The sequence below is a fragment of the Montipora foliosa genome, chromosome 6, assembly GCF_036669935.1.
Source record: "Montipora foliosa isolate CH-2021 chromosome 6, ASM3666993v2, whole genome shotgun sequence".
Taxonomy (NCBI): Eukaryota; Metazoa; Cnidaria; class Anthozoa; order Scleractinia; family Acroporidae; genus Montipora; species Montipora foliosa.
In genome coordinates, this window is record NC_090874.1 from 73,756,260 (window position 1) to 73,769,659 (window position 13,400).

The 13,400-nt window shown below is 40.1% G+C and overlaps 1 protein-coding gene across 1 annotated transcript; it reads left to right on the forward strand.

Moving 5' to 3' along the window:
• The first annotated feature begins 743 nt into the window (after positions 1 to 743).
• On the forward strand, positions 744 to 6,549 carry LOC138008404 (glycine betaine transporter 1-like). The gene is made up of 3 exons (XM_068855736.1): positions 744 to 1,258; positions 3,519 to 3,573; positions 4,316 to 6,549. Exons 1-3 carry the CDS (start codon positions 835 to 837, stop codon positions 6,096 to 6,098), a joined length of 2,262 nt encoding a protein of 753 aa, XP_068711837.1. The 5' UTR covers positions 744 to 834; the 3' UTR covers positions 6,099 to 6,549.
• Positions 6,550 to 13,400: the final 6,851 nt, after the last annotated feature.

Here is a 13,400-nt window from a genome sequence, read left to right on the forward strand (position 1 = left end):
ATTTCAACAATTTGATATAAAAATAGATGCCTCGGCCTCGTGATGGCAAATACGCTGAAATAATAATTAAAATATATATATTCAAACAACAAAAAAATTGCCGAATTCCGGCAGATCTTTGTCGAAGTCTGCTCCGGTGGTCTATGTTTCCTGAGCCTTCTCCATATTCAATCCCGATCCCAGAGGTTTTTCTTGATTGCCATGATCAGCTCGAACAAAATGTGGTCGCGAAGCGGCGACAACAAACCGGAGAAAAGCTGGTTTTCCTTCGATTCGTTGTTGTCGCTTCGCTGCCACATTACGTCTGGGGAGAAGAAACTGTGTTCCCGAAAACCCTCGCCAAACCACAATCTGGACGAGTAAAACCACAGAAAAATTAGGGCAAACCATATCTTCAGCTAGATGATATGGAAAGCGGTGTCTGAGTGTCAATTTTCTTCTTTGTTGAAAAGTTTTTTGTTAAATTAGCGATCACAGTATTCGACACGTGCGTTGAGATCTTTGCTTTTTATTTCTTCATCATAGGCAAAGTATTTTCGATTTCCAAATTCGTCAGTTAACAATGTGACTGCAGTTGTCTTTGAGTTGTTTACCGGTAAAGAGTGAAATTACGCTAAGAAACTTTGAGACAATACACCCATGCGCCTCGACCAATTTCCGTGTGTGTCACCTGCGAGCGCGCGTTGCCACCTGTCACCGCTATTTTGAATACATTAATATAAATTAGGGGTGATAAAAGCGCGCTAAAAATGCCGTGGTCTGGTAGTCGACTACAAGACACCGCCGGAACAACCGAAATTGAAAGAGCCGTTGCCATAACCCATAAAGGTTACGATGGATTCTAGTAGCGAACGAAGTGACCAAGAAGATGCTTTGAACAGATGTCGTTGGTTCAGAGTGAACTGGAAATGGTGCAAGATGGGCCGCTCGAGTGTAGGAATAAACATTCGCTTGAATCCAGTCGTTTCTGTCGTGTCTGCATTGATTATCTGGGGCTTTGTCGCCTGGTGTATGATTGAGCCTGACGTGGCGAATAAACACATGGGAGAGTGGAAAAAGTGGATCACAGAATCCTTCACATGGATGTACATTGGCACGCAAGATGCCTGGGCCGTGTTTATAATCGTTCTGTACTTTTCCAAATACGGCAAGATGAAACTGGGCAAACCGGATGAAAAACCTGAATTCAACGACGCGTCTTACTTCACCATGCTGTTTGCCGCTGGCATAGGGATCGGCTTGTTCTACTTCGGAGTCGGTATGTTTAAACCCTTGAAACGTAATTTTACACGATGGAATTGAATTTGTCTTCCATATTTTCGAATTCGCAGGACAGAAAATCTGTAAAATTGGCCATTGCATAGGGGGCAAAGTACAAAACTGTCTGGACTCATGACTTCATTCGCCACGTATAGATAAATTCTTACACAAAATAAATAAAGATTGACAAGAGAAAAAGGTACGAGGAAATCACGATAGAAGATTTAAGAAATTTTCACCTTTAAAGAAAAAATTTACTTTTCCGCCGAGGCATGCTCAGTGAGACAACTCGCAGTAAAAGTACTTTCCCTGCGTAAAACTCTCAACTTGCCACAGGCTGAAGTAAATTATCACGATGTCACGCCTTCTTGCCCTCAGCCAATCACATGACCAGTTATTTATATTGTAATGACTAGCGGACGTCAAAGGAAAAAGCGCGGGCTTTTTTATGCAAATATTTTCCGTTTCAGTGATTTTACTCACTGCGAACCACGTGCGAAGAAAGCCAGATTATTTTATTGATCTGGGGATAAGTAAATTTCCTTCTCCAAGATGATATCTTTAATAAAACGCGAAAAACAATGCGACACTGCTTTCAGGGAGGCGGCCGACATCTGGAAAATCAGAACAGATTGATCTTAGAAAGGTTACGCACTTTGGCGTTAAAAGGAAAACAACATTTCCGATCGAGGAAACTTTTCCGACCTTTTCGCCCGCCTTTTCGCTTGTTGAAACAGTAAACATGTCGAAGTTTTAAGACGCTTTTCACCCTTTTCCCCGTTCCCAAATACTGAATTCATGGCAGGCATCGAAAACGAAAGAAATTTTAAATTTTGGTCTGGATCAGTAATTTCCCAACACATCCATCATTTCGAGGAAGGGAAGGGCAAAGTTCGCTGTTTCAAAAAGCTGAGCGAACGAATCACAGTCATTTCAATCCCCAAGCAGATATAATCCCTTATTTTAATATTGCCATAAGGACATTTCGTAGATTGTGAAGCCTGTGTATATTAATCACATGTCGACGAGTCTCCTATTCTATGAAACCTCGATTCACTCGGACGTGACTGACATGATGTAAACAAGCGTATTGCTCACGATGGTTTATTAAATAAGTTAAGAGTTCCCCGCTTACTCATTCATTGTGTCGAACGAAAAGGTTCAGCGATATTAATTTTCTTTACAAATCATGAAGCATAGTGAAAGAAATTATAATGGCATATAATTAATTGCCACATTTTTTCGAGTCTTGCGATATTTGGAATTGTTTTGGTTTGGAATGTTGCTGTGGGGGATGTTGTGTCTGAAAACGTTTTCTTTGGTTTATACATCATTGAAGCAGTGCTCTAGCTAAAAGTCCAAGAAGAATTTTTAATCTTGATTGCGAACACTTCCCCAAAACGTCTTCAAATGACTTTATTTCCTCCTCCGTAACAATACAATCAATCGTTGTCGGCTCACTTGCACATTCTTTTTGTACCTTCTTGCTATTGTCCTCTTCTCAAAACATTCTTTTTCCCGTAAAAGCATATCGTTACAGGATACTAAAAAATAATGCAATATTCTCTCGTAAAAATTCTTTTCGTTCTGATTTAAGTAAGCTCAAACGTTTATCTTAGATCAATATTCCCTTGCACTTTTATATTTTTTTGAGTACGTTTTAGTGTTTAGCGTACAGTATTGCAACTGCCATAAATATTCGGCGCTCGCTTTATATTGATCCAACGATCCAGCACGTTCCTTCACGCGAAGGTATAGACCGTATTCTTAAATGGCGGCTAAGTAATTATTCTTTTGTCTTTATGCTAATCATCCTAACTGGCCTCGTAAACACGAACAAAATTCAAAAGAATTTTTGTTCCAAAGTGAGGCTAGTTAGGATGATTAGCACAAAGACAAAAGAATAATTTCTTGACCGCCATTTATGAATACGGTCTTATCCTTGACAGCTTTCACGTGACATTAGGGCTGCCATTTTGAATGAAAAAAGTCCCTTGGGAATTGAAATTATTACTATTGGCAGATTTTATTACCAAATTAGTGGTTCCTATGATCAGAGAGGCTCTAGTGGGGCCATCTCTGATTTGCTGATAGGTGAACAGAAACAAGTTCAATACGATTCGGGTTTTGGAGTTTGTATTGAATATCGACCACAGATCCTTCATACCAGGTTGTAGTGGAATATGCACTACACACATTACAGAGTTTTATAATCAGTTGATGTCTTGAATATTTACCACCGTCTTCTTTTGTTGTAGCTGAACCTGTATGGCATTACGAGCCTGGTCACTATGGAAACCGATTTTTTGGAAGGTATGCTCGAGTCATCAATTGCATTGATTAACATTCTGGTCTAGGGATCATCACGGAAATCGTACATGCATAATACGTGAAAAATGGTTCTTTGGCTGCCCGTCATTTGTAATTACTTATTTTGTTGCCTTGAAAGCCTTCTGCCTACTCATAAGTAAATTTAAAGGCGATGGAAATTTGGTCTCTCTGAATGTGGTAAAGATCAGTTATTCAGAATGTCGTGTTCATGGCTAACTGCTGCCACAAACAGTCAAATGAAACGCAATAGACCGTATTCATAAATGGCGGCTAAGTAATTATTCTTTTGTCTTTATGCTAATCATCCTAACTAGCCTCGTAAACACGAGCAAAATTCAAAAGAATTTTTGTTCCAAAGTGAGGCTAGTTAGGATGATTAGCACAAAGACAAAAGAATAATTTCTTGACCGCCATTTATGAATGCGGTCTATTGAATATCGATTTTTCCAAAGAGCGGAGTTCAAATTTAAGTGCAGACTTAAGTCACCAATTTTATTTTCCATCAAAGGCATCAGGTAACTGCAGTTCACGCCCTTTTATTTGTCTGATCAGGTTTCCTTGGTATTAGTTTCCCAGCTTATCGGATAGAGGGATGGGTGTGTTGTTGGTGTAGGGTGAGGGAAAAGGTGGTATAAATCTTTTTCCTCATTGGGAATTAAGATATAGCATGCACTTCCCGTCTTCAATGAAAAGATAGCTTTTAAACATGTGGTTGGATTTACAGGTACACGGATAATCAACGCGCCCAAGACTCCATCAATCTTACCTTGTTCCATTGGGGTATTCACGGATGGATTGTGTACGTTGTGGTGGGTCTTCTCCTCGCTTTCGTTGGCTACAGGCAGGGTCTCCCCATGACCATGCGCTCATGCATGTATCCATTGATCGGTGACAAGATTTACGGATGGATGGGAGACGTGATCGATATCGTCTCCGTTGTCTGTACCATGTTTGGCGTCTGCACTAGCTTGGGTCTTGGAGTGATGCAGTTAAACGCTGGAGTTCATCGTCTGAAGGACGCCATAGAATTCAGTACCCTGAACCAGATTATTATCATCTGGTGCGTTACAGCCTGTGCCACCGCCTCCGTGATAAGCGGTATGAAGGTGGGAATCCGACGTTTAAGCGAGATCTGTTTTGCTCTCGGAGTCTTCATCATGATGCTGGTATTCTTCCTTGACGATCCTCGACACACGCTCAACTTGATCGTTCAGAGCACTGGTTATTATATGCAAACCATCATACAGCTTGGCTTCCATACCGATGCTTTTGCACAGATGGGAAACGCGCCAGATAACAAGGAGAACCAGGAATGGATGAACGATTGGACCATCTTCTACTGGGGCTGGTGGATTGCCTGGTCTCCTTTCGTGGGAATGTTTATCGCCAAGATCTCAAGAGGACGGACCATTAGACAGTTTATCAACGCAACCCTCACCGCCCCAGTCGCCTTCTCCATCCTTTGGTTCAGTGTCTTCGGCGCAGCGGGCTTAAAGATGGAACGAAACGCTGCAATCAAAAACATAACTTGCTCTTCAGTTATTGGCGGAAAGGATGCGACAGAGTCTCTCGATGGCTTGTACCGATTGTCTTGCCGCGGCAAAAACGACATGTGGTTTGACGTGATGGAGCAATACGGCGCGCTCGGCACCTTCCTTTCCGTCCTCTCCCTGGTTGGCATTGTTCTTTACTTCGTTACCAGTTCCGACAGCGGTTCCCTTGTGATAGACTGCCTCTCAGCCAATGGTGACCCCAAGCCTCCTGTTCTGCAGCGTATCTTCTGGGCTCTCACAGAAGGAGCTACGGCCACAGCCCTTTTGTACGTTGGAGGTGACGAAGCACTGACCGCCTTGCGGACAGTTTCGATAGCATCAGGTGTTCCCTATACCATCATGCTGTGCTTTATGTGTGTGGCTCTTTGGAGGGCCGTGAAAATAGAAGCCGGAGATCTTGATGTGAACGGACCTCAGTTCACCACTGGCCTTCTGGATGTGCTCAGCACGCCAACAATACAAAGCGTGCAGAAGGTTCTCGTCAGCGTAATTGCACCTTGGTATTGTATGGGCGTGGCAGCTGGAGAGACGGAGAAGCCAAGCGGAAGGAAGTGGACTCATATGCTGATACTGGCGATACCCTTCTACGGGTGGATCGGGCTTCTTGTTTGGGGGTTCTTTGTCTGTGGCGTTGGCTACGTTGGATGGTGTGTCCTGCTCGGCTTCGTCGCATATGCCTCAGGGATTCGTCTTTCGATTCGCGAGAAGTACGGAATCAACGGGAACATGGCGGAAGATTTCTTCGCAGTTGCTTTCTTGTATCCATTTGCAGCCTATCAAATGGAACATCACGTGAAAAATTATAGGCCGAAGAACAGAAAGGAAGAACACTGCTTCTCCAATGGATCTGCGCGACTTTGTCCGTCAGAAAACCAATCACAGTCGTGTTGTATTCCTCTAACAGAAGAAGACAAATTGCTAAGTGATCCAAACGACAGAAACACAAACGTTTAAAACCCTTTTCCGGGTCAATCGCAGAGACTGATATATTTAGTTAAGTTAATTTTATCCTAAATCAGTTAAAAGTTGCGTTTTGTCATGTTTCTTGAGACACAAGATGGTAGGAGATCTCACATAAGACAAGACAAACTATGTTTGTGCTAGCTCTTGAATCGCACCAGGTATTTATTTGAAGGCTTAGTTGATCTTTTAAATCCTTCAAGTTCCAATTGTAATAGTTTACTTCAAATGAAGCTTAAAAGGTTTGTATAAAGTTTCGCTTTTGTAACATTAAATTAAGAATGTAATTTGTTTAGAGACGTTCTGTTAATTATTGACTAGAGCGATATTCAAAGAAATTCAAAGTAATTTAGGGTTATTTATTATAACGCTTTGGTAAGTTATATCACATCTTTGTGTTAAAGCAATGTTAAGGATAAAAGTAATAAATACGTTAACAATTTTCTATAGATCTCTCGTCGTTCAATGAATCTATTATAGGCAGAGCTTTATAGACCACTTTCGAAAATACCATAATGCTCTTTGTATGTCCCTCCATATTTTGCAAAAGCGTTGTTTTTGTTTCCTTTTGGGACCATTGTTAAGTCCCGAGAGAAACTGGAAACAATGCTTATGCAAAATTTGGAGGGACAAGGGTTTTCTATAGGGACCATTGTACGTCCCAGAAAATTGGCGAGTTTGCCGCTTGCATTTTCTGCACTTGTGAATGGTACGGAGCGGTTCTCCACTTAGCTACGGTTTCCCAGGAAGAGCGAGGAGCTCTTCTCTGTACACCTTAAAAAGGGTTAAATCGCAGAAACTGAAATGATAGATGTCCGTTGGAGAAGAGATGTGAATGCCGTCTGCAAAAACTCACTGTTTGAAACTAATTGTTTTTTCCCTGAAGTCATCATTGCCTTTTAAATGTCCAAAGAATAATTGAAATCTCATAAGTGGAACGAGCAAATAGTTTCCTTATAACAACAAAAAACTTTTCGTAAAAGTGCTGTTTTAAAAGAACTGAGCCGGAACTGGTAAAAAGGGGAAATATTGAGACAAAAAAACAACGTTGCTTGGTTTTTGTTCAATAAAAGCTTTTATTCCAGTTTCCAGTGGTGATCTTAAGAATTATAGCAGAACACCTAAACTACGTAATGTTTTAATACCCCAGAAGTTTTCAGACGTTTTCCGGCTTCTGTGCTTTACTGCTTCGTAAAATACCGTAAAATTCCGAAAATTCGCCCCTCCGTGTATAAGCCCCTTCAAATATACGCCCCCCCAAAGCGGCAACGCAAAAAACCCTCCGTTAAATCCCTCCTCCAAATATAAGCCCCCCGGGAGCTTGTACTTTGTAAAATTGCCCTCAAATACAAAGTAAAACAAAGCAAAAACAGTAAATTTACTTCCAACTATTAAGGCTAGCCCAATCGATTTGGAAACGCAAATTTCCCTCCGTAGATAAGCCCCTCCGAATATAAGATTAGCCCTTCCAAAATTAAGCCCCTCGAAAAGGGCCTTTGAAAAATGTAAGCCCCGGGGCTTATTTTCGGAATTTTACGGTATTTGCCAATTAATACTTTTCGATAATATTGTGAATCCAGTCCATCAGGTAGCGGATCTTGGCATAGACGCCATACTTTCCCTTGGCAGCGCAGCCGTTACCCCAGCTTGTAGCTCCCTCAAGGTACCACTTACAAAGGTCCCCAGCCTGTGATATGGCATCGTTTCCCGTCCATTAGAGGGTGAATTGTGTCTGGCAGGCAAACAGTCCCTCGTCCTTCACTCATTGTCGCATCCCTATTCAGCCGTAGCAGCGCGAATTCAATAGGCTTGTAGTAGCTCTCATGCATTACGATCTGTTCGACTTCTATTTCTTGTGCGGTGTCATCTATATTATAAGCTCCCATTCTAAAGTGAGACAGCCAAGACGACTAAATATAATTAGTATCACCCAACTAGTGGACTAATGCAAATCCTGCATTTTGATTGGCTACGGTACTAGAGGACTATTAGTAATAGTCCTCGAGTAGCGAAAAGTGTGACGCTTTCTTTCGATTTATTCCCAAATAAATATTTCTTCAACTTGCATTTGCTAACTTTATTATTGCCTTTTCTGTCGGACTAGTTGGGTGATACTAAAAGGCTTCGCCTCATGGGCTATTGACCCGTAGCCCTTGCTACGGGTCTAATTGTTAAATAATCATCGGCATCAGAAGTTCTTAAACCAGAAGTCTCGATCTGCGGCATCAGAAGTTCTTAAACCAGAAGTCTCGATCTGCGCTGGAATGAGTCCCATCGATTTAAGGCGCTGTTACACTGTGCTTTCGTGCAACTTGTCTCGTTTCGATGATCACGTGAGATTAAGGACAGATGTTACACTGCGCAATGCTTAAAAGATTCGTTGCAACCGTTGCGGAAATTGAGTAGAACTCAATTCTACTTTCCGCAACGGTTTCTGCAACTGATCTTGCAACGTTTTTAGCCTTTGCAGGGAATATTACATTGCTCAATGATACGTGCAACTTGTTTCGCAATGGCGTCGCGAGACAGGTTGCACGAAAATTGTACAGTGTAACGGCGACGAAAACGTCACTTCAAAAGGTGACTTTGCTCAATTCTTTAGTCTTTCGCTGTTATTTCGTCTCGTTCACTTCAATGTAGGCAAATTATCTAAAATCGAATTTATACGTGCGCTTTTAGAGTGTACGCTCACGTTGTCCCTAAAACCTCAAATTTGATGATTTCACGTTGTTATTATCCAGAGTACAACAAGAAAATGTGAACCGCACGTGCAGCATGATTCTTTTTCCCCTTTTAATTAACCAATGATATTATTGTTTTGTGGTGTTATCGTTGCCGTAGCTGTCGTCGTTTCTTTAACTCCCTATTGTTAGAAAGAGCTGAGAACGGAAAATAAACGGACTAAAATGTAAAACGGACGTGCAGGGGTGCAGATGTTGTCTCTGCCCGTTGAACTTATTGTATCATGATTGTCCGGCAGTTAGTTTTCGCCTATAGGTTGGCAGTTATGAGCACCGACGATATATTTTCAGTTTTCTCTCCGAACCCTCCACACCGATCAATCACCATACCAAATTTAGGTTTAGATATTTGGTACGCACTTTGTGAGCCAAATTGTCGTTGCGCGCATGATCATGATGACAGTTATTTTTCCTTCCCGTTATGGCTTTTTCGTTGGTCTCCGCATCAACACCGCAAGACCGATACACGGTACGCCTAGGAGATGAAGTTGAGTTCTATATAGAGAAGACAGGGTAATTGGCTACTGTCAATTGGAAGGGAAATCACGTCAGACTTTGTCAGGAAAAAGGATCAGATATCTCACACTGGCAAAGTCAGTATTAAGTCAACCTCGTTCCCAGGGCCCTCTCGGCGTTTTTTCCGATCAAAAACTGACTATGTTGAAAACCGAGAAGACCCTGGAGACGAGGTTAAATGTCCCTTTTCACAACATACCATAGGTGGACTCGCACTTAAGTTGAATAGGAATGGTAACGGCTATAAGTGAAAATTTCGCTCGTGGTTTCGCTCCTAGTGTAAATTACTCCAGCTTTGCTTTCGCATTACTCACAGGCCCACGTGAATCCGGCCAGATATGCTGCCTAACGCACGTTACGAGCAATTTTTTTTTGTCCTTTAGCGCAGTTCTCGTTGCCGTCGCCATAGAAGTTCTTAAAGCACGCTCGGCACGAAAATAAAACAATCACACAAAAAATAACCGCGCGAAAGGAGATTACGCCTCTAGTTTCTGTCGAGTTTGTTCCTTGGAACGGACTACTTAAGGTAATTCCTTAGTATTGCATTGCGCATCCCTACTGCGCACGATTTTCGCGTCATTAGCGCGCGCACATGAGCACGTGCGCATAAAAAACGTAAGAGATTTCGCTCAAACTAAACCCGATAGCGAAATAAATGCTCCTTTTCTCTCAAACGAGCACGGTGACCCCCGATTTTTTTTTTTTCAGGTATTTGCTAAGAACAGTCTAATAAAGAACATATCTGAAGAAGAAAAAAAGTTTGATAGTTGAACATGAATTTTTTTTGGAAAACAGTTCCGTACCGGGGTGTATTTTACCCAAGGCGAGGACTTCAAGCTAACCACGGAACTGTCCCAAAAAAGTGCAATATTCCCACAACCAGGGAATCAAAGTCGGCGTAAATGAAGCATTACTGCTTATGTAAATAAAAGAAGCTTTATTTTCAAAATAAAATGTTGTGTCTTTGAAGTAACCAAGGCTTAATTCTGTATGAAGGTGATTCGAATTTTTAACGCGAAAACAGTAAAAATACCCCATTTTAAGAGCCTGCTGACGCGTAAACAAGCACTGTGACCCCACTTTTTTATTGCATTTTTTAAATGTTCATATCATGAATGTTATTTTGGAAGTTTATTTACATAGGGTTAACCTCTTAAACTTCTTTTTAGGGTATTACTTGTATTTATTTGTTTATGATACCTTAAATAAAGTATGTATGTATGTATGTATGTTAATTATGCCAAGTTTCCAAAAACGTTTGATAGTAGAACAATTTCAAGGGAATTACCTTAAAAAGTGATTGGGGACTGAAGGGACTTTTCAGCTTGCACGATGATTTTTTGGGCAGGGGAAATTTACTGCATGATTATCTTACCCAAATATTTCCTTGTCATTTACAATGAGTTGGTAACTCGAAAACACTGCAATGTATACACAGGTTTACCGAAGGACCATCTTTTTGCCAATGAATAAAAAAAAAATAGTGTTGCTTTTTCCCTTTTTTTTATGATCTATGATGTCTCAGATCGCTTAACCGCGAACTGCATGAATCAATTGAAAGAGTAGCAGCCATTTCGCTATATTTTTTTTACGGATTGCTGCATAATCTGCGAATCAGCTGCTTTCATGCATATGTGCCACTGAAAGTTATACTGCCTTTCCTAAAAGCACGAAAATTCTATTATTTGAGCCCTCTTCTCTCCTTTAAGAACTGAGTTGCATCAGTGATATCTGTAGCTAACAAGCAATGCATCATCTAAGTTCCGAAAACAATGATTTCTTCTCAGGCTGACCTTTGCCAAAACGTAAAAATTTCGGTCCAACTCACGTTTGCTCTGATTCGCCGTACACATGATGCTAATTCTCTCTATTAACAATATTTACAACAGCTATGTAATTTTCGAACCATTAAATTTGTTGGTGCTCAATATCAATCCTTTGAAATCTTACTCGCATATAATATTAGTTTGTTTTTAATTATTTAGTCACTTTTAATGCTCAATTGCAAGAAGTCAACAGAACTAAAGTTGCCGCCGAAAGGGCAAAATACATTCAATTAAAGAAGGACGAAGTTCACGACGTATTATAAACATATAGGAACTTTGAGATCTACTACAGCGACGTCGACGAAAACGTCATTTCAAAGTGTAACTTTGCGCAATCCTAACTCTTTCGCGGTGTTGTCATCTCGTTCACTTCGTACAATGTAGGCAAATTATCCCAGAATTGAATTTATACGAGTGGTTCCAGAGTAAAAATATAGAATGAAAGCATTCGCATTTGTACACTCACGTTCTTGTCATTAACACCTCAAAGTTGTTGTTACGCAGAGTAGCCTTCTTTTTCCTTATTATTGTTTTGTAACGTCGTCGTTTCTCTAACTCTCTGTAACGATCGTTTTCTTAAATAACCCCTTTTTTATAGGAATCTTCAATGCTGAGGTGAACCAAGATTTTAAGAACTTACTTGGAAGAAGATACAGAGTCAGTTAAGAAACACGCCTTTATTTTGCCTAAAAGTTTTTTGAAAGAAATTTAAAAATTGTTGGCGAACAAGACAATTAACTCAAATACTTGGGGACGTTCTTTTTTAACATATTAACAATGTGGTTTTCTTATTGCATGGTACATTGAAGAACAACTCGGTTCGTAGTCGATCGTAGTATAGTACCACAAAACTTTAAGAACAAGTGAAGAACGTTCAGCTTCAGCGCCAAAATTAGACGTTCTTATGCAAGGAGTAGAGTGTAGCTGGAAAAGTTAAGGTTTTAAAAATGCTTATATATATTTACAAAGATGAAAAGCATAATATCATTTTCCTCCAACTTTTAATTCGCCTAAATAACCGTTTAAAGCAAATATAAATAAATCATAATTTAATTTAATGAGGTTTAACACATTACAGTCACATAATGGTAAACTTGAGGACCTCCCTCCAAGCGTACATAAATAAATTAACGCACATAAAATAACACGAGCAAATAATTGAATGAATAAAAAATCCATCATTTCATAGAATTCATAAGAATATATATTCATTAAGAACCAAAATATCAGTCAAGATAAAACGAATTCATATGAACAATTAAAGATGAAACCTTGAAGAATTATGACAATAAGAAAAAAATAGTCGATTCTTATATGTAGGATGTTCTTTCGAAAACTGACCTGGAGCCGGTTACCCGAAGCCTGGTTAGGGCTAACCGTGCTTCGATCAACCCGTGCTTGGAGACTGGATTTTAACCTGATTTTTGCTGGTAATGTTTTCCTGCCATAATTTGGTGGCAGAAATGAAAAACGTTTTCCCACCTTATTAGGCAGGGTAACTCGCCTTTCAAAAGTTTTATTTTTTTAACTGATTTTTTTTCGATATAGCTTCAGTTGTTGCTGATGATCACGAATTCAGAACGGAACTATAAGAATATTTTGGTCCTGCCGGCCCGTATTTTTCTACAATTAAGAAAGCATGCCTAAATTTGTATCCTCGATTGTTTATACTTCATGACCAGTCCTGCTTAGATCATTTAAAAGACTTTATCTGCAAGAGCTTAAAGTTGTTTGACTGAAACATCTTTAGCACTAATTGCATGGAAAGTGGGGTTAAAAATCCAAGGAGTACGAGGAGTACTTTACCTTTGATGCTGTTTATTTCCTTATGCAAATATATGTGCAACGAGGTAATCAGAATACAATGCACGAAGTCCGATTTTGGCGAAAAAAATAAATTACTGTCTAGTTCAAGTTGAATTTTGATTGTTTGTTGTTTAAGCGCTGGAGCCACTTTCTATTTTTCTATAGTTCAAAAATCAATGAATTTTTATCGTTTCTCAAGTATCCTCAAACGTTTTCTCCACATATCTTTTGTGCTGGTTTTGTGACAAACTCGGTGTACAATAACAGCTGAAAAGCTGTTTCTGCAAAACTATTGTGCGTTCCATTTAACCATGAGAAGAAAGTTTAGTCACTTGTCATCCGGCTGGATGTGCTTAGATGTACCCACGAATTGACAGAAACTATGATATATAATCGGCGTAGCTTAC